The sequence below is a fragment of the Dipodomys spectabilis genome, unplaced genomic scaffold (assembly GCF_019054845.1).
Source record: "Dipodomys spectabilis isolate Male_0828 unplaced genomic scaffold, ASM1905484v1 ptg000228l, whole genome shotgun sequence".
Lineage (NCBI taxonomy): Eukaryota > Metazoa > Chordata > Mammalia > Rodentia > Heteromyidae > Dipodomys > Dipodomys spectabilis.
In genome coordinates this window covers 10,050,001-10,076,056 of record NW_024870905.1, presented here as the reverse complement: position 1 = coordinate 10,076,056, position 26,056 = coordinate 10,050,001, and the positions used below count along the sequence as shown (strand labels likewise).

General features: G+C 46.8%; 1 protein-coding gene and 1 pseudogene across 1 annotated transcript; one reads left to right on the top strand and one right to left on the bottom strand.

The window, feature by feature from the left end:
• Positions 1-11,954: 11,954 nt before the first annotated feature.
• Positions 11,955-13,226, bottom strand: LOC122123395 (annotated as a pseudogene).
• An 8,262-nt stretch (positions 13,227-21,488) lies between these two features.
• Positions 21,489-23,027, top strand: Ankrd34c (ankyrin repeat domain 34C). The gene has a single exon (XM_042697744.1). The coding sequence runs from the start codon at positions 21,489-21,491 to the stop codon at positions 23,025-23,027; it is 1,539 nt and encodes a 512-aa protein (XP_042553678.1).
• Positions 23,028-26,056: the final 3,029 nt, after the last annotated feature.

Sequence of the window (26,056 nt, the reverse complement as noted above, 5' to 3'; positions counted from 1 at the left end):
AGAGGGTTTGCTCCCTCTTTGGACTACAATGGAAGCTCGAAGTTCCACACTGCAGGGAGTGTGGAAGGCTGGGAGCCCTGAGTCCCCTCTTCCTGGTGTTGACCTTGGCCAGAAGACATCCAAAGTTCTAGTCCTTGTGGGAGCAGCCTGCATCTGATGACTAAAGAGGAGATAAAATGAGCTGGGCACTGTGGCTCACGCCTGTAATCCTAGCAACTTAGGAGGCTGCTGAGGTCTAAGGATGAAGGTTCTAAGCCAGCCTGAGTAGGAAAGTCTGTAATATTCTTATCTCCAATGAACCACCAAAAAGCCTAAAGTAGAGCCGTGGTTCAAGTGGTAGAGCACTAGCCTTGAGCAAGAAAGCTCAGGGACAGCACCCAGGCCATGAGTTCAAGCCCCAGGACCAGCATACACTCACAAAATGGGTATTAGCTGATCTGGTCCCCTTCTTCCCATTTGGCGAAAGTTGTGGGATCACCTGACCTATACAAGTTCCTTTGGTTTGCCTATCTGGCTTGCTTCCTTCCTTCTTTCCTTCCTTCCTTCCTCCATTCCTCCTTCCCTCCCTCATTCCTTCCTCTCTCCCTCGCTCCTCCCTCTCTCTCCCTCCTTCCTTCCTTCTTCCCTCCTTCCTTACTCCCTCCCTCCCTCCTTTCCTCCCTCTTCTTCCTTCCTTCTTTCCTCCCTCCTTCCTTCCCTCCCTCTTTCTCTCCCTCCCTCCACTCCCTCCCTCCCTTCCCTTCCTCTCTCCTTCCTTCCTTTGCTTTCTCTCTTTCCTTTCTCTCTTTCTTTCTTTTCCTTTCTGCCAGTGTTGGATCTTGAACTCAGGACCTGGGCGCTATCCCTTAGCTTTTTCACTCAAGGCTGGCACTCTACCATTTGAGCTATAGTTCCACTTCTGGCTTTTTGTTGGTTAAATGGATATAAGAATCTCACAGATTCCTACCCAAACTGTTTTGAACCTTGATCCTCAGAACCCACTTTCCTGAGTAGCTGGGATTACAGGCGTGAGCCATGGTACCCAGCCTACATACACCCACCTACATCTTGATATCCTTTTCTCCAGAACAACAGACTTTACTACCCACTTTTGAAAGGTTTCAGTGCTCCTCTTAATTTGGAAATAATCACTACACATTGGATTTCTATTCAGCACCTCCTACTACCACTCTAGGAATTAACAAATACCAAAATATTCATGTAAAAATATTTCTCCCCTTAGAGAACATTCCTCCCTGTTCCTGGTACCTCTGTGTAACGCTGTCTGGCAGGAGTTGACTGTGGGTTTAATGAGACTCTCTTGGGAACCTGGCATCTGCGTGAGGCAGGGTGAGGAGAGCGCGGAGCTGGGCTAGAACAGATGGTATGGAAGGTGCAGGGTGTAGGGGTGCAGGGCAGCACAAAATCTCCCTGTCTGTGAAGGTCATGAATCCCAGAAACAGAGCTGGGAGCCAGTGGTTCAAACCTGTCACCCCAGCTACTCAGGAGGCTGAGATCTGAGGATCAAGGTTCAAAGCCAGCCTGGGTAGGAAAGTCTATGAGACTCTTATCTTCAATGAACCACTAGAAAACTAGAAGTAGCGCTGTGGATCAAGTGGTAGAGCACTAGACTTAAGCAAAAGAGCTCAAGGACAGTGCCAGGACCACAAGTTCAAGCCCCCAACTGACAAAATAGACAAGAATAAAAATAATAAAATGAAATAAAATAGTAAAATAAAATAATAAAAATTAAGCTAAAACTAAATTAAATTAAAAAAACAAAATAATAGAATTAAATTAAAATGGAATGAATTAAATTGAAAATAAAATATTAGAAGAAAATAAAACATTTAAAATAAAATAAAATTAAAAATTAGATTAAATTAAGTAATAAGAAATACAAATGAGGGCTGGGAAGGTGGCTCAGTGGTAGAGCGCTTGCCTTGCATGCCTGAGGCCCTGGGTTCGATTCCTCAGCACCACATAAGCAAAAAAAAAAGAAAAAAGCTGGAAGTGGCACTGTGGCTCAAGTGGTAGAGCTCTAGCCTTGAGCTGAAGAGCTGAGGGACAGCGCCCAGGCCCAGAGTTCAGGCCCCACGACCGGACCCAAAAAAAAAAAAAGAAAAGAAAAGAAAAAAAAAGAAATGCAAATGAAATAAAAAATAAAATGATATAAAAATAATGAAAATGGAATGAAATGCAAAAATAAAGAATCAAATGAAATGGAAGAAAAATAAAATGGAATGAGATAAAAAATTAATTAAAATAAGTACGGCTGGGTGCCAGTGGCTGTAATCCTAGCTACTCATGTGGCTGAGATCTGAGGATCACGGTTCAAGTCCAGCCTGGGCAGGAAAGTCCATGAGACGCTTCTCTCCAATGAACCACCAGAAACCCAGAAGTGGCACTGTGGCTCAAATGGTAGAGCAGTAGCCTGGAGCTGAAGAACTCAGGGACAGCACCCAGGCCCAGAGTTCATCAGAAAAAAATAAAAAATAAATAAACGTAAAAGTAAAATACACTTATAAAAAGAAAATGAAACAAAAATGTAATAAAATAATAACTTTAAAATAGAATCAAATACAAATTAAATGAAAAATAATAGTGAAATGCTATAGCCTCAAATCAGATAAAAGTCAATAAAATATGGTGAGATGAAGATGATGGGGCTTCAGGATCTGTTAGTTGGTCAGTCCTGGGGGAGCCTGGGATGATGGAGGGAAACGAGTCAGAGCCCAGAGCTGCAGAACTGGATCTCCTGGGCCGTTGGGATCCTGCTTGGAGTCACCGTCTGGTACTAACTCTGACTCACCTCTTCAGGCATCCATTTCCCAGACATCACCACCCTGGCTTCTCCCCTTTGTGAGGGCCCTGGAGAAGGAATTGAGGTCCCCAGACACAGGTGCATTGAGTGGGGGAAAAAAAAGGGAGGGGTGTTTTAATTGTGTTTCTAGGTAATGACATTGACTCAGTACCCCACCCCTCAGACTCGAACTTTCCTTCCATGTCCATCCTGGCAGACATGACTGTGTCATGGAATTCAACAAATCAAGCATCAGTCCCAATGAATCACAAGTGCCTTGTGGACAGCTGTGGAATGAGCGAGCACACAGGTTCACTCCAGATGTTTGTTAGTTCTGGAGGAGGTGTGCTGCCAGAGAAAGGCGGTTGGTCTAGCCTGGTGGAGGAGAATTTCGCTTGTTTTCGTCCCTGCCCCCCATCAGATGTAAACAAACTATTCCAACTTGGGAAACTGTGTCAAGCTGAGTCACTGTGCATGAATTCGAAGTTGTAATGCCAGCAACCTGCAAAAAGTTGAGAAAATTGGTCCCGGGCCTGCAATCCCCACTGTAAGAAACTTGCCTCAGTGGACCATTTCTGTATCCCCACCCTTTCCAGTCACACGGACCCTCTGAGCTTACCAAAAACCCATTCACACCCATGGGTACATAGAACCTGGGTTCAAGTCCACCCCTCATTTTTTGTGTGCCATATTGGGGGTTTGAACTGAGGGCCTTGGTGCTGTCCCTGAGCTCTTTTGCTCAAGGCTAGTGCTCTACCACTTGAGCCACAAGCTCCCCTTCTGGCTTCTTTGGTGGTCCTTAGAGATAAGAGTCTCACAGACTTTCCTGCCCAGGCTGGCTTCGAACCACAATCCTCAGATTTTAGTCTCCTGAATAGCTAAGATGACAGGCGTGAGCCACCAGTGCCCAGTTAATAAGTTTAAATAGGAAACCAAGTTCAAGGGGAGAAAGGCTCCATTTGATTTGGGGTGTTTGAGTCTTGAGAGCGTCTGGGAAGACATCCCCTGGGCGGAAGAACGTGGTGGAAGCTGGGAGGGACAGGAAGTGGAGAGGAATATGTGGGCTTCATTCACCTTCAAGTCTGAAGCCGAGACTTGAAATGGGGAAGTTATTCATGGAAGAAGTCAGTACAAATGTTAGAAGCCCTAGCCCGAGGGATGATGGGAAGCTCGAGTGTTCTGTAGAGACTTCCGTGGTGTCTTCCAGAGACTGCTCCTGGCTGGCTCTGGTGGCTCACACCTGTCATTCTAGCTACTCAGGAGGCTGAGATCTGAGGATCCAGGTTCAAAGCCAGCCTGGGCAGGCTGAGACTGTTATCTTTAATGAACCGGCAAAAAGCCAGAAGAGTCTCGAGGGACTTGGAGCTCCTGATTAGAGCAGTAGAGCTAGAGGTAGGCAGGTTTTGTGGAGAGAGAAGGAGGCAGGGAGGCCATGGCAGAGGCTGGCCTTCAGGTCTTCATCTTGCTAAGCTGTAATATTAGCTGCTCCAAGGAGCGACGCTGTTGGCCCTCTCCCGGCCACACGCCACATTTTAGTTAAGGTATTTGTGTGTAACATACACAGGGCACTGTGTTTACATACGTGTTTATAATTTAGATGTGGCTTCCACAATGAGGGCAGTCGAGAAGAGCATTCTGGCTTTCTGGGCTTGCTTACAATGCATCCTTCTCTACTCCCAACAAGAAGTCTTCCACTCTTCCCAGGGTGCTGTGTGCCCCCTTCCTAACGATCACCCCCCTCTGAGATGCCGTGAACCCCAGGGCTCTCCCCCAGCGGCTGTGCCCTGTCAGTGCCAGGGTGTTGTCCACGCCTCTGCGTGTGACTGAACTATTTTCAACAAACGGTTGCCATGGCAGCGTAAGAGCCCTGGGGAAGGCCACGGTGCGACTCCACTCATCAGCACGATCTAACGCCTGCCTTTCACTGATTGACAGGGCCAGGATCTCAGAGAGCTTCCTGATTGCAAAGGAAGAGGCTTAACAACAACAACAATAATAACAATGATAATACTAAGGGATTCTTGTTTTTCCTTTGTCCCATGCACATACTAGGGTTTGTAGCTGCTGGCAGCATCCTAAGTTTCCTGAGGACACCTTGCTCACTCCCTCCATCTCCAGTGGCATCCTATTACATCCATAAAATCTGGAAGCACAGCCAGCCCGGGCAGGAAGGTCCTGAGACTCTTATCTCCAATGAACCACCAGAAAACTGGAAGTGGCGCTGTGGCTCAAGTGGTAGAGCGCTAGCCTTGAGCTAAAGAGCTGAGGGACAGCGCCCAGGCCCAGAGTTCAGGCCCTACGACCGACAAAAAATTAAAAAATTAAAAAAAAAATCTAAAAGCACAGACCATACCTCAGGCTTTTTGTCTGCAGGCACCCAGGCTTGAACTCAGAGCCTGGGCCTAGTCCCTTGGCTTTTTGCTCAATGGTGGTTGCTCTAACAGAGCCACACCTCTTAATAGCCACAACTGTTTTGGTAGTTAATTGAAGATAAACCTCATAGCAGGGCGCTGGTGGCTCACACCTTTCATCCTAGCTATTCAGGAGGCTGAGATCCTAGGATTGCAGCTTGAAGCCAGCCTGGGTGAGAAAGTCTATGAGACTCTTACCTCCAATGTACCACTAAAAAAGCCAAAAGTGGTGCTGTGGCTCAAAGTGGTAGAGCACTAGCCTTGAGCAAAAAAGCTCAGGGACAACACCCAGGCCCTGAGTTCAAGCTCCAGGTCTGGCACCAAAAAAAAAAAAAAAAAGTGTCTGGGATTTGTGTGCCTGTCTGACTTCAAACCTCGATCCTCAGATCTTAGCCTCTTGAATAGATAGGCTGACAGGCACGAGCCACCAGCACCAGGAATTGATATATATATACATATTATACATAGATACGTATAATATGTGTGTGTGTATATATATATGTGTGTGTTTTATCTCTTGCTAATTTCTTGGGAGGAGAAAATGTGTTCCTTGGCTCCTGCAAGCCAAATCTGCAGCAGGACTCCTCCTTCCTCTTCTGCAGATCTTTGCTGCTGATCTTGCTTTGTAGGATAGCCTGGACTCAGGGCCCTGCTGAGTTGGAAAACAAGAGTTCCCTGGCCTGGAAAGTTCAGTCTGCCTAGGGCCCCGGATGCTAGCCTGTGCAGCCAAGGGCCTCTGCCATCAGTCTCAACTGACCAAGCCAGGAGGCCTCCAGCCCTCCTTCACTCACGACCTCCCTCAGAGCCCTTCTTCCCAGCCCCAGCAGTAAAGTTGTGACTCCCTCCTAGGCCTTTCCTCTGATGAGTGAAGTCCATTAATTGTACAAGAGCCACATGAATGCTGTTGTTTCCTTTTCCCAGACGAAAAAAATAAAGCACCTCCCGTCTTTTATTTCATTCATTCACTTATGTTTATTTTTATTTTTGGTGCTGCTACTTGAACTTGAACTTGGAACCTTGCACTTGACTTTTTTTTCCCTCAAGACCACTTGAGCCACAGCTTCACTTCCAGCTTGTTGGTGGTTCACTGGAGATAAGAATCTCCTGGACTTTCCTGCCTGGGCTGGCTTTGAACCACCATCCTCAGATCTCAGCCTCCTGAGTAGCTGGGGTTTACAGGCCTGAGCCACCAGCCCCTGACTAATATGTCCTTTTATTTATTCTAAATTATCTTTAGTGCACTTCAGCAATGATTTGTTTGCCCAGGCCCTGAGTGATCCAAGACCCACAACCAACCAAAACAAATTTTTAAAAATTAATTAATAAAAAACAAGCATGGCAGAAGGCCTGATGCATCTTTGGTCCAGACACAGTCCTCAGTTCAAATCTCCAGAGAGATTCTTGGGGAGTGGGGGTGGGTGGGCCTCTACACACAAAAGTTGCATGTCCACAGAAAGCCAGTTCTTGCCTCCCTGTTATGGAATATTTTCAAATCTTGAGCCTCTGGAGGGTCAAGAATCCCAGGGTTTTTAGACAAGATTATTTTAAAAGTACAAGGTGCTCACAGGACCCAAAAGCACAAGCTGGCATCCTCTAACTAGGTTAGCTAGGCAGAGGTGCTCCTGGGAGCTGGGGGTGTCTATTTTAGACATTTCGGAAGAGTACTGATGCTCGTGTCTTCTGCAGGCAGGGGATATTTAGGGACATTTATTTTTTGCTGAAATATTTCCTGAGTGCCTTTTTTTAAAAATAAAGGACTTGAAATGGGAAAAGACTGTAGGAGCCTTTAGAAGAAGGTGGGAAGAAAGATAGTAATCATACTTTTGAGTTTTCATGTGGTGATGACTCCTTTAATAAAATTTCTTTAGGGCTGGGTAGTAGTGGCTCATGCCTGTCATCCCAGCTACTCAGGAGGCTGAGATCTGAGGATCAAGGTTCAATGCCAGCCCGAGCAAGAAAGTCTGTGAGACTCTTATCTTCAATAAACTACTCAGAAAAAGTGGGAAGTGGTGCTGTAGCTTAAGTGGTAGAGTGCTAGCCTTGAACAAAAGAAGCTCAAGGAAAGCATCCAGTTCCAGATTTCAAGCCCCAAGACAGGCAAAAATAAATAGATAAATAGAAATAAATACAAACATAAATAAAATCTCTTTTGAGAAGAAAAAAGATAGAAAGCCAGAGCATAGATGGCAGCATAAATTCCACATAAAAACAAACAAACAAACAAAACCTATACAAAAACAAACAAAAAACCAGCACTGGTGGCTCGGAGCTGTAACCCTGTGTACTTAGGAAGCTGAGATCTGAAGATCTTGGTTTAAAGCCAGACCAGGAAGACAAATTTGTGAGACTTTTATCTCAACCAGTCAAAAGATGGCAGTGGAGTTGTGACTTGAATAGTAGAGTTTGAAAAAGCTCAGGGCTAGTGCCTCTGCTCTGAGTTCAAGTCTCAGTACTGGCTGGCACGTGTTTGTGCGCGTGCACACACACAAATCAGAATAAAGTGACAGAAGTAGAGGGAAAAATCCATCTCTAGTATAGGAGGAAAATATATAAGTAAATCCAAAGTTTCTGTGGCTGTTCAGTACAAGAAAGGTAGAGGAAAAGGCAAATTCTTCTAAAAAGGGGGAAATAGTTGATTTCAGTGCTCATCTACTAATTGGAACACAATCAAATTATGAATATTACAAGGGGCTTGAGAAGTTTTTGTGCTCTTTGGTTCTGAGAATTACTAAGCATCATGTTAAATAAAGGCAACGGCTTTTAAAGGAAGCATGTAGAAAGCCAGGCTCTGGGGACTCAGGCCTGTAATCCCGGCTCCTCAGGAGGTTGAGATCTGAGCAGCATGGTTCAAAGTCAGCCCAGGCAGGAAAGTTTGAGAGGCTTATGTCTTTAGTTAACCAGCAAAAAGCTGGAATTGGAGGGGTGGCTCAAGTGGTAGAGAACCAGGAAGGAGCAACAAAGACCACTGTGGGGTGGGAAGTGTGGCTCGGTTGGTTGCTCACCAGCCAGTAGGTGGAAGTGTCAGGTACCAAGTTCTAGTCCAGATCTCAGAAAAAAAGAAGGAAGGAAGTCCAGTGAGAGCACAAGGCCCCAAGTTCAAGTCCTAGTACTGGCAAAACAACAACTAAATAAACAAGCCCCTCTCTAGATCCAGGTTGCGCAATATTGTGCCTGTATTTACACACAGTGAATTGCACACTTAAAATTTGTGATGAGGGTAGATCTTTGCCTGCGGGCAAATGTAAATGTAAAATGTAAAATAAGGAAAGGAAAGTTTATTTTGTAAGTCTTCCATTTTCTGCAGTAATTAAGGGTTGATGTTTCTTTGGGCCTGGCTTACTTCACTTAATATAACTTTTTCTAAGTCTTTCCATTTCCTAACAAATGGGGCAGTGTCATTCTTTCTGATGGAGGCATAGAATTCCAGTGTGTGTGTGTGTGTGTGTGTGTGTGTGTGTGTGTGTGTGTGTGTGTGTGTGCCAGTGCTGGGACTAAACTCAGGGCTTAGGTGCTCTCCCTTAGATTTTTCACTCAAGGCTGGCACTCTACCACTTGAGTCACACCTCCACTTCTGGCTATTTACTGGTTGATCACAGATAAAATTCTCATGGACTTTCCTTCCTGGGCTGGCTTTGAAGCACCATCCTCAGATGTCAGCCTCCAGAATAGCTAGGATGACAGGCGTGAACCACCGGCGCCCGGCTCGCAGATGACTTTTATTAGTGTGTTTTAGTCAACCTTCAGTGAACTAATAACTAGTTTAATAATTTAAATGCTGTGGAGGGAAAGTTCAGAACACTTTTAAAATCATTCCAGAAGGGTTAGCAGAAAGTTGTGGCAAAAAAGGGAACCCTACTGCATTGTTAGTGGGAGTGTAAACTTGTTCAACCACTTTTGGAAAGCAGTATGGAGGTTCCTCAAAAGACTCCACATAGAGCCCCCCTATGACCCTGCAAATCTACTTTTGGGAATTTACCCAAACAATCACAAACAAGGCTATACTAAAGCTACCAGCACAACTATGTTTATCACAGCATTATTTACCATAGCTAAGGTATGGAACCAACCCATATGCCCCTCAGTAGATGAATGGATCAAGAAAATGTGGTATGTGTGTGTGCGTGTGTGTGCGCACGCGCGTGCACACACACACACACACAAACACTGGAATTCTATGCCTCCATCAGAAAGAATGACACTGCCCCATTTGTTAGGAAATGGAAAGACTTAGAAAAAGTTATATTAAGTGAAGTAAGCCAGGCCCAAAGAAACATAGGTCCCATGGTTTCTCTTATTTGAATAACTAGTATACATCTGGGACAAGCAGAAAAGGTCAAAAGCTATGTACCTATGACCATATAAAATGATGTTAAGGGGCTGGGGAGGTGGCTCAGTGGTAGAGCGCTTGCCTTGCATTCATGAGGCCCTGGGTTCGATTCCTCAGCACCACATAAGCAAAAAGAAAAAAGCCAGAAGTGGTGCTGTGGCTCAAGTAGTAGAGTGCTAGCCTTGAGCTGAAGAGCTGAGGGACAGCGCCCAGGCCCAGAGTTCAGGCCCCAGGACCGGACCCCCCAAAAAAATGATGTTAAGCGAAATGAACCCCAAGATAGGGACACAAGTGGTTTTTTTCTTTCTTACTATTGTTTTTTTTTAAACATATTTATAATGTACTATGCGATTTTTTTTGTTTCTTTAGTATGTTCTTTGCCCACAGTATAACCCCTGATTTCACTGTATTTGATTCCGGGGACCCTGCATCTTGCATATACATTTTTATAATTTGGGGAGGGGAAGGGAAATAACAAAATACTTAAATAAGGATACAGGATGACCCATTGTAACAATGTGATGTACAAGACACTATATTGAAAATGAACTTTACAACTTAGGGCGGGGGGGAGGGAGGGGGTGTTGGGGGGGGAAAGGGAGTAGTTGGAGAGGTGGAGAGGGAAGGAATGGTAGGGGGAAAACAAAGGAGGAGGTAACAATGCTCAATAGGAAATGTCCTCATTACCTTACTCATGTAACGTAACCCCTCTGTACAGTATTTTTACAATAAAAAAATATATATGAAGAAAGTTGTGGTAAAGTTGAATAAGAGTCCCCATACTTAAAAAAATAATAATAAAATCACAATGAGAAAATGACTCCTTAACATAAGTAAACAACTTGAATGGAGCACTACGTTTCTTTTGTGTGTAATTGGAGAGAAGAATCTCATGACTTTCCTGCCTGGACTGATCTTAAGTCAGTCTTCAGATTTCAGCCTCCTGAATAGCTAGGATGACAGGCATGAGCCCCCATGTCTGACTCATTCAGTGCAATTGCATAAAGAGGTACAGGAACCAGTAGAGTATGTTTGGGGACCATAAGTTGGCCCAGACAATCATACATTTCAGTAATTGTTTAAATTCTGGTATCCAGATTTAAGCTTATGAACATATGACTTTAAACATTCAGTTAAAGCTATTCATTGTAATTTGCTATACTACCAACATCATATTATTATACTTTGGAACAAATGGTTTAAAGTAAGCCTGTAACATATCTAATGAACACCTTCCTAGGTTATACATGCAACTTCTCAATGTACAGGTTTCTTTAACTGTTTTTTTCTACCCAACTCTGAAAGTCACTATTCAAGGGCTTTATCGTGGTCCAAAGGGAAAAAGAACATAACTATGACCAATCAACATAATATATATGCATATTTGTATATGAACATACACATATATATATATTTAAAAAGATAATACAGAAAGGATGCAAGCCCTTAGAAGCAGCATATGATAAATCTCTTCACTAGGAAGGTATCTTTTTTTGGGGGGGGGTTTGGTCATGGGGCCTGAACTCTTGGCCTGGGCGCTGTCCCTCAGCTCTTCAGCTCAAGGCTAGCACTCTACCACTTGAGCCACAGCACCACTTCTGGCTTTTTTCTTTTTGCTTATGTGGTGCTGAGGAATCGAACCCAGGGCCTCAGGCATGCAAGGCAAGCACTCTACCACTGAGCCACCTTCCCAGCCCTGGAAGGTATCATTTTTGTATCACTGTTAACATGCTAAATTATGTATTATGCCACTCTTCAAGTAATAGTTGACGCAATAAAATGCAAAGGTATCACAATGAGTCCACTTAACACAAATAGCTAGACAAACCAACATTTCTCTAAAATTAATTTCTTGTTTTCAGATTACTAGCCAAATACAAAGTTTTAGCCCCACAGATTAATGATAAAAGGCCATACACCAAAGTCAACACATATACCTAACATTTCAGTTTAAGCTTTGTCCATATACACAGCTGAATCAATTACAAGATGTGGTTTAACAGATGCTAGAGGAACTATTTTAAAAGTAGTTTGTTTGTTTGTTTGTTTTTGGGTCTAGTCGTGGGGCCTGAACTCTGGGCCTGGGCGCTGTCCCTCAGCTCTTCAGCTCAAGGCTAGCGCTCTACCACTTGAGCCACAGCGCCACTTCCGGCTTTTTTCTTTTTGTTTATGTGGTGCTAAGGAATCGAACCCAGGGCCTCATGCATGCATGGCAAGCGCTCTACCACTGAGCCACCTTCCCAGCCCTTAAAAGTAGTTTTTTACAGGTATTAAAACTTCATCTTGCGCATTGAAGTCATCATACAGAGCAAAGTCAGAGCTTTTATATTTGTTTATTCTTCATTTAACTTTTAAAACACTACTACAGTTGAATATTACAGCAAAAAACAATAGCAAGTAATGCAAGTAATGAGCTTATCATGATTAGTCCTTCACTACTGCATTTAAAATCACAGTAGTGGGTGCTATTCACTGGCCCCATTATGAGGTTTGACACTGAACACCACCTCTGGGGTGATGTTCATCATCCTCATAAGCCTCTCCATTATAATGGCACCATCTTTCCTGATTTGGATCAAAGTGTACCAGTTCTACCTGATCCATTTCATCAGTCTCTTCTACTTCCTTCCTCTCAGGAAGGAGGTTTTCCCAGCAAAGAGAGTTTATCAGGAGAGAGGAAGCCGTTTTCAGGAAAGTTTACCTTAAACTCAATGATCAAGCACTTCTTTTCATATGGTCGTCGATAAATTGGCATGCCTTCATTTAGCACACACTTGATATCTCCATGCTTGACAGTCTGACCTGGATGAGAAGTGATGACTACAGTTCGGTTATCAACAGTGGAGATTGGCCTTGGGAAGCCACACAATGCTTCAACCAGTTGTATGACCATACACATGAAAAGGTCTTTTCCTTGTCTTGTAAAAACAGCATGGTCCGTCTGATCTAATACAATGATGATGTCTCCGGGCTCCAATCCTGGTTCTTGGTCTCCTTCACCATGGAATGTTATATTCTGGTCATCTTTCATGCCTTTGTCAATATGAACTTCCAGAATCTCCTTCTCTTGAGCTATCTTCCTTCCATTGCAGCTTTTACATCTGTCTTTAGGATTGATCCTTTCTCCATGGCCCTGGCACTGAATGCACACAGACTGAATTTGCTGAACCATCCCAGGTTCTATCTGATGAATTCATATTTGCATCCCAGTACCTCGGCAGCTGGGATAGCACTCCACTTCCCCCCCCCCCTTTTTTTTTTTTTTTTTACCACTATGGCCTTCATATTTGCCACAAATCACATGCTCTTGCAGAGCTAGTTTTCTTGTTCCACTGTTATATAAATCTAAGGTAACTGAGAGCTGATGCACAACATTTTTACCTGCCTTTCTCTCTGCATCCTCCTCCTCCAAAAAAAAAAAACACATCAAAGATGTCCATGGGGAAGCCAAAACCACCACTTGCTCCACCCTCTTTAATTGCCTGTTGTCTTCCTTTGTCATATAATTCTCTTTACGTGGCATCAGAAAGAACCTCATAAGCTTGAGAAATCTGTTTAAACTTTTCGCCTTCATTTGGATTCTTACCAGGGTGGTACTTCAAGGCTAGTTTTCCTGTAAGCCTTTTTCACTTCTTCCTGAGTGGTATTGGGTTTGATTCCCAAAACATCATAGTAAGTTGTTTCTTTCCCCATTTTCTAGCCAGTGAGAGGGCTGGGGCGGGAAGAAGCGTGTAGCTCTCCGCAGCTAGGGCAGCCGCTGCTCCTCCAATCTCTCTCCAAGCATTCTGGAAAGTTCTGCTAGAGGAGAAGTTTGTCACTTTGTCAGATCTTTATCTTCCCCTAAGCACAAATATAACATGCAAATTAACTGATTATCTAAACAAAACTATCAATTATTAAAATATTTAAAGGGAGCTGGACACCAGTGGCTTATGCCCATTACTCTAGCTACTCAGGAGGCTGAGACATGAGGATCAAGGTTTGAAGCCTGGGCAGGAAAGTCTTAGAGACTCTTATCTCCAATGAACCAGCAAAAAAGCTAGAAATGGAAGTGTGGTTTCAGTAGTAGAGCACCAGCCTTTAGAAAAACAAAAAACAAAAAACTAAGGCCCTGAGTTCAAGTCCCAATACTGGCACACACAAAAAAATATGTTCTAGTGAATTTTGGTGTGTGTGTGTGTGTGTGTGTATCCTCAGGCTGTCTGCTCTCCAGGGGAACACTGCCAGGTAGGGCCCAGAGAAGAAGACCCCTGGAGAGCAGTTTTATAGGTGTTGCTATGGAAACGGAAAGCCATGAAGGCACATTACAAAACAATATTTACACTTCCACTCCATCAGTCAAATGGATGCCCTGCCCCTGTCCAGCCTCTGCTAGGATCAACAGTAATTTTGGAACCCTGGGGTTCTGTGGCAGGAAGGTTCATGACACTCTCCCCTCTAAGGAACCAGCAAAAAAGCCAGAAGTGGAGGTGTGATTTAAGTGGGAGAGCACCAGCCTTGAGAGGAGAAGCTAAGGGACAGTGCCCAGGGCCTGAGTTCAAGTCCCAGGATTGGCCATGGGGCATCCTGGGAATAGAGAAGAGCTGTTTCACAGACCCAGGTTTTGGAATGAAATCCACGGGTTTCTTTGGGAAGGAGCACTAAGAATCTGCCCCCCCCCCCCAGGCCCACCCTGCCCCGGCTTTCCCCAGTACTGCACCTCCATCCTGGGGTCGCAGGGCGTTCACCTTTAGAACCAAGGAGACACGAGGTCACATCCCTAGCTGGGTCTGAGAGGAGTATGCCGGATTTGGGGGGCTGGTCCCGTGAGCTCTCTACATGCTGGATTTGGGGGCTGGTCCCGTGAGCTCTCCACATGCTGGTTTTGGGGAGCTGGTCCTGTGAGCTCTCTGCATGCCGGATTTGGGGGGGCTGGTCCCGTGAGCTCTCTGCATGCCGGATTTGGGGGGCTGATCCCGTGAACTCTCTGCATGCTGGATTTGGGGGGCTGGTCCCATAAGCTCAATGCATGCCGGATTTGGGGGCTGGTCCCGTGAACTCTCTGCATGCCGGATTTGGGGGGCTGGTCCCATAAGCTCAATGCATGCCGGATTTGGGGGGCTGGTCCTGTGAGCTCTCTGCATGCCGGATTTGGGGGGCTGGTCCCATAAGCTCAATGCATGCTGGATTTGGGGGACTGGTCCTGTGAACTCTCTGCATGCTGGATTTGGGGGGCTGGTCCCGTGAGCTCTCTGCATGATGGATTTGGGGGACTGGTCCCGTGAGCTCTCTGCATGCTGGATTTGGGGGGCTGGTCCCGTGAGCTCTCTGCATGCTGGATTTGGGGGGCTGGTCCCGTGAGCTCTCTGCATGCTGGATTTGGGGGGCTGGTCCCGTGAGCTCTCTGCATGCTGGATTTGGGGGGCTGGTCCCGTGAGCTCTCTGCATGCTGGATTTGGGGGGCTGGTCCCGTGAACTCTCTGCATGCTGGATTTGGGGGGCTGGTCCCGTGAACTCTCTGCATGCTGGATTTGGGGGGCTGGTCCTGTGAGCTAAATGCATGCAGGATTTGGGAAGTGTGGTCCCCTCGGGTCTGTGCTCAGGGCGCACAGCTCTGCAGCTCCAGAGGGAGTATGACCCCACTTGACGCTGGGGGCCGGGGGCTCGCCCCTCAGAAGTCTCAGGTCATCCCGCATCTCCAGCGCAGGAGAAGCTTCCTTCCGGGGCTCACTGGCAAAGCGTGCCGGGGCGGGGCCGGGGTCGGGGCGGGGCAGGGCGGGGGCTCGGGGGCGTGGCCGAGGCCGGAGCCGGGGCGGGGCTCGGGGCGGGGCCGGGGGCGGGGCCGGGGTTCGGGGCGGGGCCGGGGGGCGGGGCCGGGGCCGGAGCAGGCTCCACAGAGCCGGAGGAGCGGGAGGACGCGCAGCCTTCGCGGCGGGCGTGCTCCGAGTTCGGGGCAGGGCGTCCCGCAGCCCCGGCCGGCGGCGCCCATCCTCGTCCGCTCCCCGGTTCCCGTGGCCCGACCTGCCGCCTTGAGAGATGATGCTCCAGGGCCCGGCGTCCGCGGTGGGCGAGGAACCCCGCCAGGTAGGTGAGCCCCTGGCCCGCGGGGTGGGCCCCGGCCGCCCCCCCCCCCCCCCCCGCGTCCCGGGAGACGGCGGGAGACCCGAGAACGTACGAAAGAAATATATACAATGCATAATGTACTGTATAAGTACATGCGCTCAGATACGCACTATGGACTTACAGATTAATAAATATTACATGGTTATATTTACATGCTTTTATATAGATCTAATGAGAGTATATAAGTAATATATTTATATAAGCACATATAAGTAAATACACAAATATAGTAGTGCATATACGTTATGTATACTTATAGCTGTGTGTGTGTGTGTGTGTGTGTGTGACTACTTCCCTGGATTTTAGACGGGTCTGGGTGACAGACACCTGGGTAGTATTTACAGACAATGAAACCTGAGAAGAGAGGGGTGGTAATGGTCCTGAAAATGTGCAGGAAATGTTCAAGTAACGTGCACTTGAGCGCTTCTAAGAAATGGGGGGTGGGGCGGGGGTCCTCGCGCCTCTGGCTGCACCTGGGCCCCGGCTCGGCCTGCGGAGGGCGCCCCAGGCCTGCAGCCGCAGCCCCCTGGGTGGCGCCGGCGCCGGGACCCAGCCCGGGGACCGTTCTCCGCCAGCCGCCAGCCCGGGGACCGTTCTCCGCCAGCCGCCGTGCACCGTGCGCGGAGCAGCCGCTGCGCCCCGGCCCGCCGCGCTGCGTGCGGTGGTCAGCGCCCTGAGGAGCTTGGTGAGCAAAAGCAAACGGTTTTTTTTTTTTTTTTGACTCGGTCTGCTTCCCGGGCTGGGAAGGAAGAGGCAGCCTGGAAAGAGAATGCTTTTTAGCTTCAGCAAATGCAGCCGCCGAGCCTCCCGCCTTTCGGAAGATGTGTCCAGATTCCCTTAAAGCATCGGACACTTAGCCAAAGAAGCCGGCCCTGGGCCCGGGGTGTGCTTCAGCCCCACACCTGGGCGGGGCACAGCAGGGTAGGTGTGCATCATCATCTTCAATTGCCAGCTGAGAAACTAAGGCAGACCAGAAGAGATACTTCCCTGTGCTCATACAACCAGCTGATGCTCTGATTACTTTCCATCAGAACATCGTGTGTGTGTGTGTGTGTGTGTGTGTGTGTGTGTGTGTCTGTCTGTCTGTCTGTCTGTCTGTCTGGGTGCTGGTTCTAGGGCTTGAACTGTGTCTGGGCAATGTCCCTGATATGTTGTTGGGTTTTGGCTAGTGCTTTACCACTTGAACCACATCTTGGCTTTCTTTCCTTTTCTTTCTTTCTTTTTTTTTTGGTGGTTAATTGGAGATAAAAGTCTCACAGACTTTCCTGCTCAGGCTAGCTTTGAACTGTGATCCTCAGATGTAAAATTCCTGAGTAGCTAGGATTATAGGCATGAGCCATGGATTTCCAACCATTATAAATAACATTTTAACTCCACATTTGACTCAGTGCTAGCCTGCAAGAAGTGACACCTACACAGAATTTCTTCCAAGAAGTAGCTCTAAAGAGATTACTATAGCCCTTTAAAACAGGCATGTTCTTGGGCAAAATGACCATGCAATTACATGTCTGAACATCAGTGTCTTGATCTATAAAAAGCAGGGGAATACTTCATGTCTGTGGAACCTCAGAGATGATGGGAGAGCAGGGGACTGGAGAAGAGAATTGGTTAAAACAACAATAACCAAACACTAGTGGCATATGTATTGAAGGACTGCAGATCAATTTTGTTCCAAATAAGAATCCCTTAGATTTTTTTTTTTTTTTTTTGGTCATTCATGGGTTTGAACTCAGGGCCTGGGCACTGTCCTCGAGCTCTTTTGCTCAAGGCTAGTAGTGCTGTACTACTTTGAGCCACAGCATCACTTCCGGTTTTCTGGTGGTTCATTGGAGGTAAGAGTCTCACAGTTTTTCCTGCCCAGGCTGGCTTTGAACCGCGATCCTCAGATCTCAGCCACTTGAATAGCTAGGATGACAGGCGTGAGCCACTGGCGCCCAGCTTCAATGGACAATTTTAAAACAATTTTTGGAGCAACTTAATAAATGTTCATCTAGCCAGGCACTGGTGGCTCACATGTGTCATCCTAGCTACTCAGGAAGCTGAGACCAGAGGTCTGTGGTTTGAAGCCAGCCCTGGCAGAAAAGTCTGTGAGATACTTAGCTCCAATTAATCAACAAAAGCTGGAAGTGGGGGCTATGGCTCAGATGGCAGAGCACCAGGCGAGAACAAAATAACAAGAACAACAATAGTGCCAAAGCAGAGTGTGAAGCCCTGATTTCAAGCTTCAGTATTGGCACAAAAGTAAATAAATTAATAAAATCTTGAAGATCAAGGAAGGTGGGCTTATACTGGTCTTTGAAAATAAATGTATGACTTGCACTGTTTTGTGATCACTAAAATAATCAAATGACTTTGGGACAAAGATGGCATTCCCTTATTCTTTCTATTAGAGAAGGCATGATTTTAACTTTTGAATGCTGGATATATAATGCTAATATTGAGGCTTAAACTCAGGGCTTTGTGCCCTTACTAACCTGTTGGCTAAAGTCACTCTACCACTTGAACTACACCTCACTTCCAGCTCTTTGCTGTTTAACTGGAGATAAGAATCTCACAGACTTTTCTGCCTGGGTTGGCTTCGAACCAGGACCCTCAGATCTCAGTCTCTTGAGTAGGTGGGATGACAGGTGTGAGCCACCAGTACCTGGCTTTCACTTCTCTTACCTGTTTTCTTCTTGGGTTTGTTACCAGTGTTGTCTCCAAGGAATGAGGGCTGTCTTTTGGGTTACATATTTATCAGTAACTGATTGCTGTAAATAAACCATCCCCAGGAGTACGTACCTGCAGTCAACGCTCATTTCTCCCAAGGGGAGCAGGGGAAGGCTTTGGGGGTTTCCCCTTTGAGGTTCAGTCTTGGGCTGGTGATTGGAGGTAGGCTCACCCACACTCTGCTAGTGAACTAGGCTGTAAGCAGAAGCTCCAGAGCTCTTTCTGGCAGTGGAGACATTCCATATCTAGCAGCTGGATTCTGAGAGAATGGAGAGCCTATTCGAGCCTCATTTATTTTGGTCTGAGCCAATCACGGCAACAACTCCCCCACCCAGATGGGAGAACTCTACCACCGGATATGACACGGACATAGACATGGATTGCCTTCTATTCAGCAAAACCCATTTCTTTTTTTCTTGTCGGTCATGGGGCTTGAACTCTGGGCCTGGGCGCTGTCCCTCAGCAATTCAGCTTAAGGCTAGTGCTCTACCACTTGAGCCACAGCACCACTTCCTGTTTTCTAGTGGTATATTGAAGATAAGAGTCTCACAGACTTTCCTGCCTGGGCTGGCTTTGAACAAGGATCCTCAGATTGCAGCCTCCTGAGTAGCTAGGATTACAGGCGTGAGACACCGGTGCCTGGCTTGCAAAACCCATTTCTACATCCAGCAGTGTGCCATTATGCCACGCCACATACACTTGGTTGAAACTTTTGGAATGAAAGGTTCTGGACAGGAGTGGAGCCTGGCATAGACTCAAGCCCCAGGCATCCCCCAGGAGTTGGTGGAAAACTGGATTCCCTAAAAAAGACAATCTGGTCAGACTTAACCCGTTGTTCTCTGAGAAAGAGAAGTTCCAGTGTGACTGTTGCTCACCACAGTGACCCAGGGCCCAGTGGCAGGATGCCTGCCCTGTGCCCTGACAAGTCCCACCTGGGAGAGCGTTTGTCCTGCCTCCAGGCCAGTTCAGGCCTGCCATTGTATACAACTCTTGTTTCCTCCTCTAACAAGCAGCTCAGTATCCAACCACCATTGGAACCCAGTCCGAGAGGCACAATGGAGAGGAAGCTGCCGAAGCAAGCGTTTGGAAAGGAGCAGAGATCACAGCAGGCAAAGCAGCCATGAAGATGTGTCTGCAAGGAGTCCTTAGCTGGGTTCAGCAAAGAGAGGCCGGCGCAGGTGGGCGGAGCACTTCCATAAAGCTGCCTGTGGTGGATAGATGGCTTCTGATTTGACATTGACAACAGAATGAGGGACTGAAAGTTCAATGAATAGTCTCTGGCCAGAGAAACAAGGTCAAACGCTTAAGTTTCTGCACTTCCAGTGGTTCCTGGTATTTCCAGCTGAGTGGACATCTTTCTGTGACCAGTGGGTGCCACGCCACCTTCTGCGGAGTCTGCGTGAGAGATTGTGTTGGACAAAGAGCTTCAAGGAAGCATGCCCCCAGGAAGGGGGTGTTGGTTCAAGGCTTCCCATACACTTGGCTGCACCTTTATAGCCTCTACTATATTCTTCTTGGCTGTACATTCGTTGCCTTTATTCTCATTTTGGCTATTTTTCTATTGATCCACGAACAGAGCATGTTGCATCTTTCCAGTCCAATAGAGATGGCTTCTCTAAGTAATAAAGACTAAGGCCAAAGATTAAATGTGGGCAATCCCCCAATCAATCTATCATCTGATGTGACGTTGCCTCCAGAAACTCCTACAACTTCACAAGCAGTTTTGCAGCTCACGCATAGTAAATATAGAGACTTAAAATTTCTAGATATGTCCAACAGACAAAATCAATAAATTAAACTAAGTTAGAAAGAGTTATCCTAGTAGTTTAGAGAGTTCTAAAAAAGAAGAGACCTCTGATTATATAAGAAAAAGAAAGATTCTCCCAACAGTTATGATTAAGTTTAGTCCAACTTACGTTATAGGGAATAGATGGTGTTTTCACACAAAATATAAAGTTAGTAACATATTTCCTGAACCAACCAAGAACCATTTCCTTATACAGGAACTTATAAAGATGAAATTAGTTGGATAAAAATAAAATTAAAAAGAGTACAATATAAGTACAACCCTGTCTTAGGTTTGTTAATTATTAAACATAAAAAGGCTGAATAGATGACGTATTCTATTAAACAATATGCTAGACTTGTTTCGCACCACTTAGCTTAAACAGTTGGTGGGATAGTCATCAATTTTCATGTAATTCATCAATGCTTTGCCTTTAAAAAAATTGATTACGTGCTTAAATAAACAAAGAACCTACTTCACAATCACACACTGTATAAAAATGTTAATTCTCCTCAATAAAGATACACTCAGATGCAACTCTTTTGAGTCTGTGTCTGTTTGTCACTTCGCCGACTCCTTTGCCCACCTATCCCGAGATCCCTGTCCCGTCGGTCCCAGTGCTCCGGCCGAGCTGGTCCTTCGCACCATTACTTTCTGACTCTCACACACTGTTGGTATTCTTGTCCTGTGTAATTTAAACCATTCTGGTGAAGGTTGTAATGGTGTGTGTGTGTGTGTGTGTGTGTGTGTGTGTGTGTGTGTGTGTCTATATGTTTGTGGGCTGGTCCTGGGGCTTGAACTTAGGGCCTGGCTTCTGTCCTTGACCTTTTTCATTCAAAGCTAGGTCTCTACCATTTGAGCTATAGCTCCATTTACAACTTTGTTTTTTTGGTGGTTCACTGGAGATAAGAGTCTCCTAAACTTCTCATCCCAGGCTGGCTTTGAACCTTAATCCTCAGATCTCAGCCTCCTGAGTAGCTAGGATGACAGGTGTAAGTCACAAGAGAGCCTATCGGCCACTCCTGTATCCTGTTTTTGAAATGATGTATAGGAGTTCTATATTTACAGCATCTGCATATGAGCCATTGTCTTCTTACTCAACTTTCCCTCTTCAATTTTGAGTGTTTTTTAAATACTTTTTTACAAAGGAGGTAAGATTTGAATGGAAACTTGAAAGGATGGTGAATAATTCAAGAGCAGGAAGGCCTTGTTAGAAAACAGACACAAACCCCAGTACTGGTGTGCGCTCTCTCTCTCTCTCTCTCTCTCTCTCTCACACACAGAGAACATGTGATATCTCTCCTCCTCTTTCCCTTGCTAGGTCTGATCGCCCCGTGGCCCCGTGCTCCCGTGCGCTTAGCTGTGGCCAGCATGCTGGATGATGACACGGAGCTCCGGGCGGGCGGGAACTCCCTGCTGCAGGCCGTGCGGCTGGGGCGGCTGCGGCTCACCCGGCTGCTGCTGGAGGGCGGCGCGTACATCAACGAGAGCAACGACAGGGGGGAGACAGCGCTCATGGTGGCCTGCCTCACCCAGCACGAGGACGCACGCAGCAGCAGCAGGTGGAAGATGGTGAAGTTCCTGCTGGAGCATCGGGCGGACCCCAACATCCAGGACCGGTCGGGCAAGACGGCACTGATCCATGCGTGCGTTGGCCAGGCCGGGGGTGACGTGGTGTCACTGCTGCTGGCCAGTGGCGCTGACCCCAGCCTCGAGGACCACACAGGGGCTTCGGCCCTGGTTTATGCCATCCAGACAGACGACAAAGACACGCTTCGCCATCTCTTGGATGCCTGCAGGGCCAAAGGGAAGGAAGTGATAATCATCACCACTGACAAATCCCCTTCAGGCTCCCAGACCACCCAGCAGTTCCTTCACACTGCCCTGGCCCCCAGGACGGAGGGCCGGCCGTGTGCCTCCCCTTCGGATGTGGAACTGCAGGCCCCTGGCCTAGGGCCTCCAGCAACCCAGAATGATCATGATCACGACTTCTTCCATCTCCAGCCGGGACATCCAAGTGTTCCCAGCCCCTCGAAGAGCCTCCAGGAGTCGGGGTCACCCACCCAGAAGGGAGGGAACCCCAAAAGGGCTCGTCTACCCCAACTGAAGAGGCTTCAGTCCGAACCCTGGGGTCTCCTTGCCCCTTCTGTGCGTCAGGAGGAGGCCCCTGGCCCAGGCGTGGACAGCGGGGTCATCGTGAGCAAGGGTGACATGGCCTTCCCCAAGAGGGGACCCCTCTCCAGGACCAGCAGCATGGATGGCAAAGAGCAGGGCCTCAGGCTGGCAGCCTCCTCACCGTCAGCCTCCTGGAAAGGGCAGGCTTCTCAGCCACTGCTAGCCAGGCGAGGGCCCCTTCCTGCTGACCCAGAGAAGGGGGGCATGTGTCTGCCAGGGCCCCCTGCTCTTAAAGAGATAGCCTCCTTCAAAAGGCTAGAAAATGACTTGGATTTATCACCAAAGGCCGACTCTCCTGCCTCCATGGCCCCTGAGGCCAGCAAGGGTCTCCTGGATAGAAAGAAGTGGGGTGAGACACCCCCGTCTCTGTTCCACGGCTCTCGGGACTCGCTGGACACCGTGGCCAGCACCTCTCCCATGTCCGTGTGTCGCAGGCACCCCCATCTTCTGGAAAGACGAGGCTCGGGGACTCTGTTGCTCGAGCGCTTTTCTCCTGCGAGGCCTGGCTTCCTTCCACCTCTAAATGTCAACCTCAACCCCCTGATTCTGGATGGGAGGGCCGGCAGCAAGACCTCGTCCCCCCTCCTCACCAGCGGCCTGAAAACAATGCTGCCCGCGGCCCCACAGTCTCCCAAGACAGTGGAGTCGAGAAGTAAGAAGCAGCTGCTCCGAAGGCATTCCATGCAGGCCGAACAGATGCGGCAGCTGTCTGACTTTGAGGAGATCATGATCTAGAAGCTTCCAGAAAAAAATACCTTCTTTCCTTCTTCCCTCCCCTGCTGAATCTATGGAGTTTAGGGAGGAGACACCAAAGCCTAAACCAACACCGTACAAGCAGATTCTCTACGTCTGGGCCATTTCTTTGCCTTGGCTTTGTTTTTAGGAGTTTGTTTTTAGATGCAGCTTTGTTTTTAGGAGTAAGATTGTGAAATACCCCTGATGGTAATGGGCCTGTTTGAAAAGAACTCAAGGCCTGGCACTGGTGGCTCATCCTGTAATCCCAGCTACTCAGGAGACTGAGAACTGAGGATCACCATTCAAAACCAGCCAAGGCAGGAAAGTCTATGAGACTTATCTTCAGTTATCTTAAGTGGTAGAGCACTTGGCTTGAGTAGAAAAGCTCAGGGACAGTGTCCAGGCCCTGAGTTGAAGCAGACAAAAAAAAGAAAAGGGAAAAAAAGGAAAGAGCTCAAGATATTTAGCTTTGGGAGCTGAAATGACAACAAAAAGGAAATTCTCTAAAGGAAGAAAGTATTTAGAAAGTCTGTACAAAGATATCAGCTGTGGACAAAGGGACTTTTCTGTCATGTGAATAAGTAGATTTAAATTTAAATTTGGAATGTGTGATTAAAATCTGGAAAGTGCCTAAAAAGAGAAAACTGAGGCTTTGTGAGAATGAACCAGGGACTTGCTAGTCAGGAAGCTGAGATCTGAGGCTTGAGGTTCAAAGCCAGCCCAAAGCAGACAAATCTATGAAACACTTAGCTCCAGTGAACTGGCAAAAAATCAGAAGTGGAGGTAGGGCTCAAGTGGTAGAGTACCAGGTTTAAGTGAAAAAGCTAAAGGACAGTGCCCAGGTCCTGAGTTCAAGCCCCAATACTGACACACACACGCGCACACACACACACAAGAAGAAAAGAAACTTTTCATAGTCTTCTGCCCTAACAGAGGCTTTGTGTTGAAATCTTCTGAAAAGAAAAAAAATCCAAAGCTTACTATTGGAGTAGAACATGTAATAATGGACATAAGAAGCAACTCCAAAGTATTTTAAGAGAATTTGATGCAGTTCACCCAAATCAGGGACAAATGGCATGGATTAAAATTTATGCTTCAGTGGCTGGAAGAAGCGAGGATCATTTCATTTTTAGCCTGAAAATTCTACATGATTGTGGCTGGGCATATGGCTTAGTGGTAGAGTGCTTGCCTAGCATGCATGAAACCTTGGGTTCAATTCCTTAGCACCTCGTAAAAATCTGGAAGTGGCACTGTGGCTCAAGTGGTAGAGTGCTAGTCTTAAGCAAAAGAAGCTCAGGGACAATGCCCAGGTCCTGAGTTCAAGCCTTAGGACAAGCAAAAAAAAAAAATTCTACATGATTAAAAACTACCTCCTGCTTCAGTTTATCAGGGGTAATCTGGGCCTGTGGCTCATGCCTGTTATCCCAGCTATTCAGGAGGCTGAGATCTGAGGACTGAGGTTCAAAGCTAACCTAGGCATAACTATCTCTAATGAACTACCAAAAAGCCAAAAGTGGAGGTATAGCTCAAGTGGTAGAGTGCCAGGTTAGAGCATAAAAGCCAAGTTGAGAGCTTGAGACCCTGAGTTCAAGTCCCAGTACTCATACGCATGTGTGTGCATGCATGCACACACACATGCAACACACACACACACACACACACACACACACACACACACCCCACACATCATAACCTGTACAACTCCTTTAAGATACTTGGAGCAAACACATTTGGTGCCAGGGAGCCACATTTCAGATGAAAATATTTGAGGAATTTCCTGTTTCTGCCCCCTCTTACCTTCTTAGGACATCTTTGCTCTGTAGTTAAGAGTTCAGTAGTCACCATGGAAACACACCATGGAAAGTACCAGGTGTCAGGAGTTTTGAGTCAGATGTGGGCTTACATCCTACTTTTATTATTTACCAACTAGCTACGCTTCTCTGAGCCTCAGTCTCCTCATCGTTAAAATGAGATTAACAATATTTCCGCCAAGTGCTGGTGGCTTATGCCTGTCATCCTAGCTACTAAGGAGGTTGAGATCTGAGGATCCAGGTTCAAAGCCAGCCCTAGCAGGAAAGTCCATGAGACATTTATCTTCAATTAAACACGAGAAAACTGGAAGTGGCACTATGGCTCAAAGTGGTAGAGTGCTAGCCTTAAGCAAAAAAACCCTTCGAGGACAGTGCCCAGACCCTGAGTTCAAGCCCCATGACCAACAAAAATGAAAACAAAACAACCACTAAACCAAAATCAATATTTCTTAGGTTATAATACAGATGAAACAGGACTGCGTGCAAAAGGGCCTGCTTTTCTGTCTGGCACGGGTAGAAATGATAAGCTATCAGGTAGCTAATTTTATTTCTTGAGCCTCAAAATCAAATAATAAGTAATACGCCCTGAACAAAATGGAATAAAGTCTAGCTAGAAGTCCCTAGAGTCCAGATTCTCAGAGATTCTATAAATCTCGATTGCCCTCAAACAAAAAAACCCATATTGTCACAAGAAGCTTTTACACACACACACACACACACAAACACACACTCTTTTTTGTAAACACAGCAAATCTCTGGGGTGAACTGTAGCATTTCTGGCCTCCTCTCACTGATGACAGCAGTTTCCTGGCCCCCCAGCCTGACATCTTTAGACAGGTCAGATTTGGGGGGTGGGTGGGGAGGAGAGGGGAGACTTATCACCTCCGCTGATCTCCAGTACTCCTGAGAACTGCTGTGTGAATGGTAAAAATAGGTCAAGAATGACGAAGCCAATTAGAGGCGTGGCCTTCTGGATTTTTAGAAAACTCACACAGGCACAAACTTGAGTCATCTTTTTCTTTGTGCCAGAATCATCTTTTTCTTTGGGCTTGAACTCAGGTCCTGCGCGCTGTCCCTGTGCTTTTATGCTCATGGTTAGCGCTCTACCACTTGAGCCACAGCTCCACTTCTGGCTTTTTGGATGATTAACAGAGATAAGAGTCTCATGGACTTTTCTGTCCTGGGCTGGCTTTGAAGCACGATCCTCAGATCTCAGCC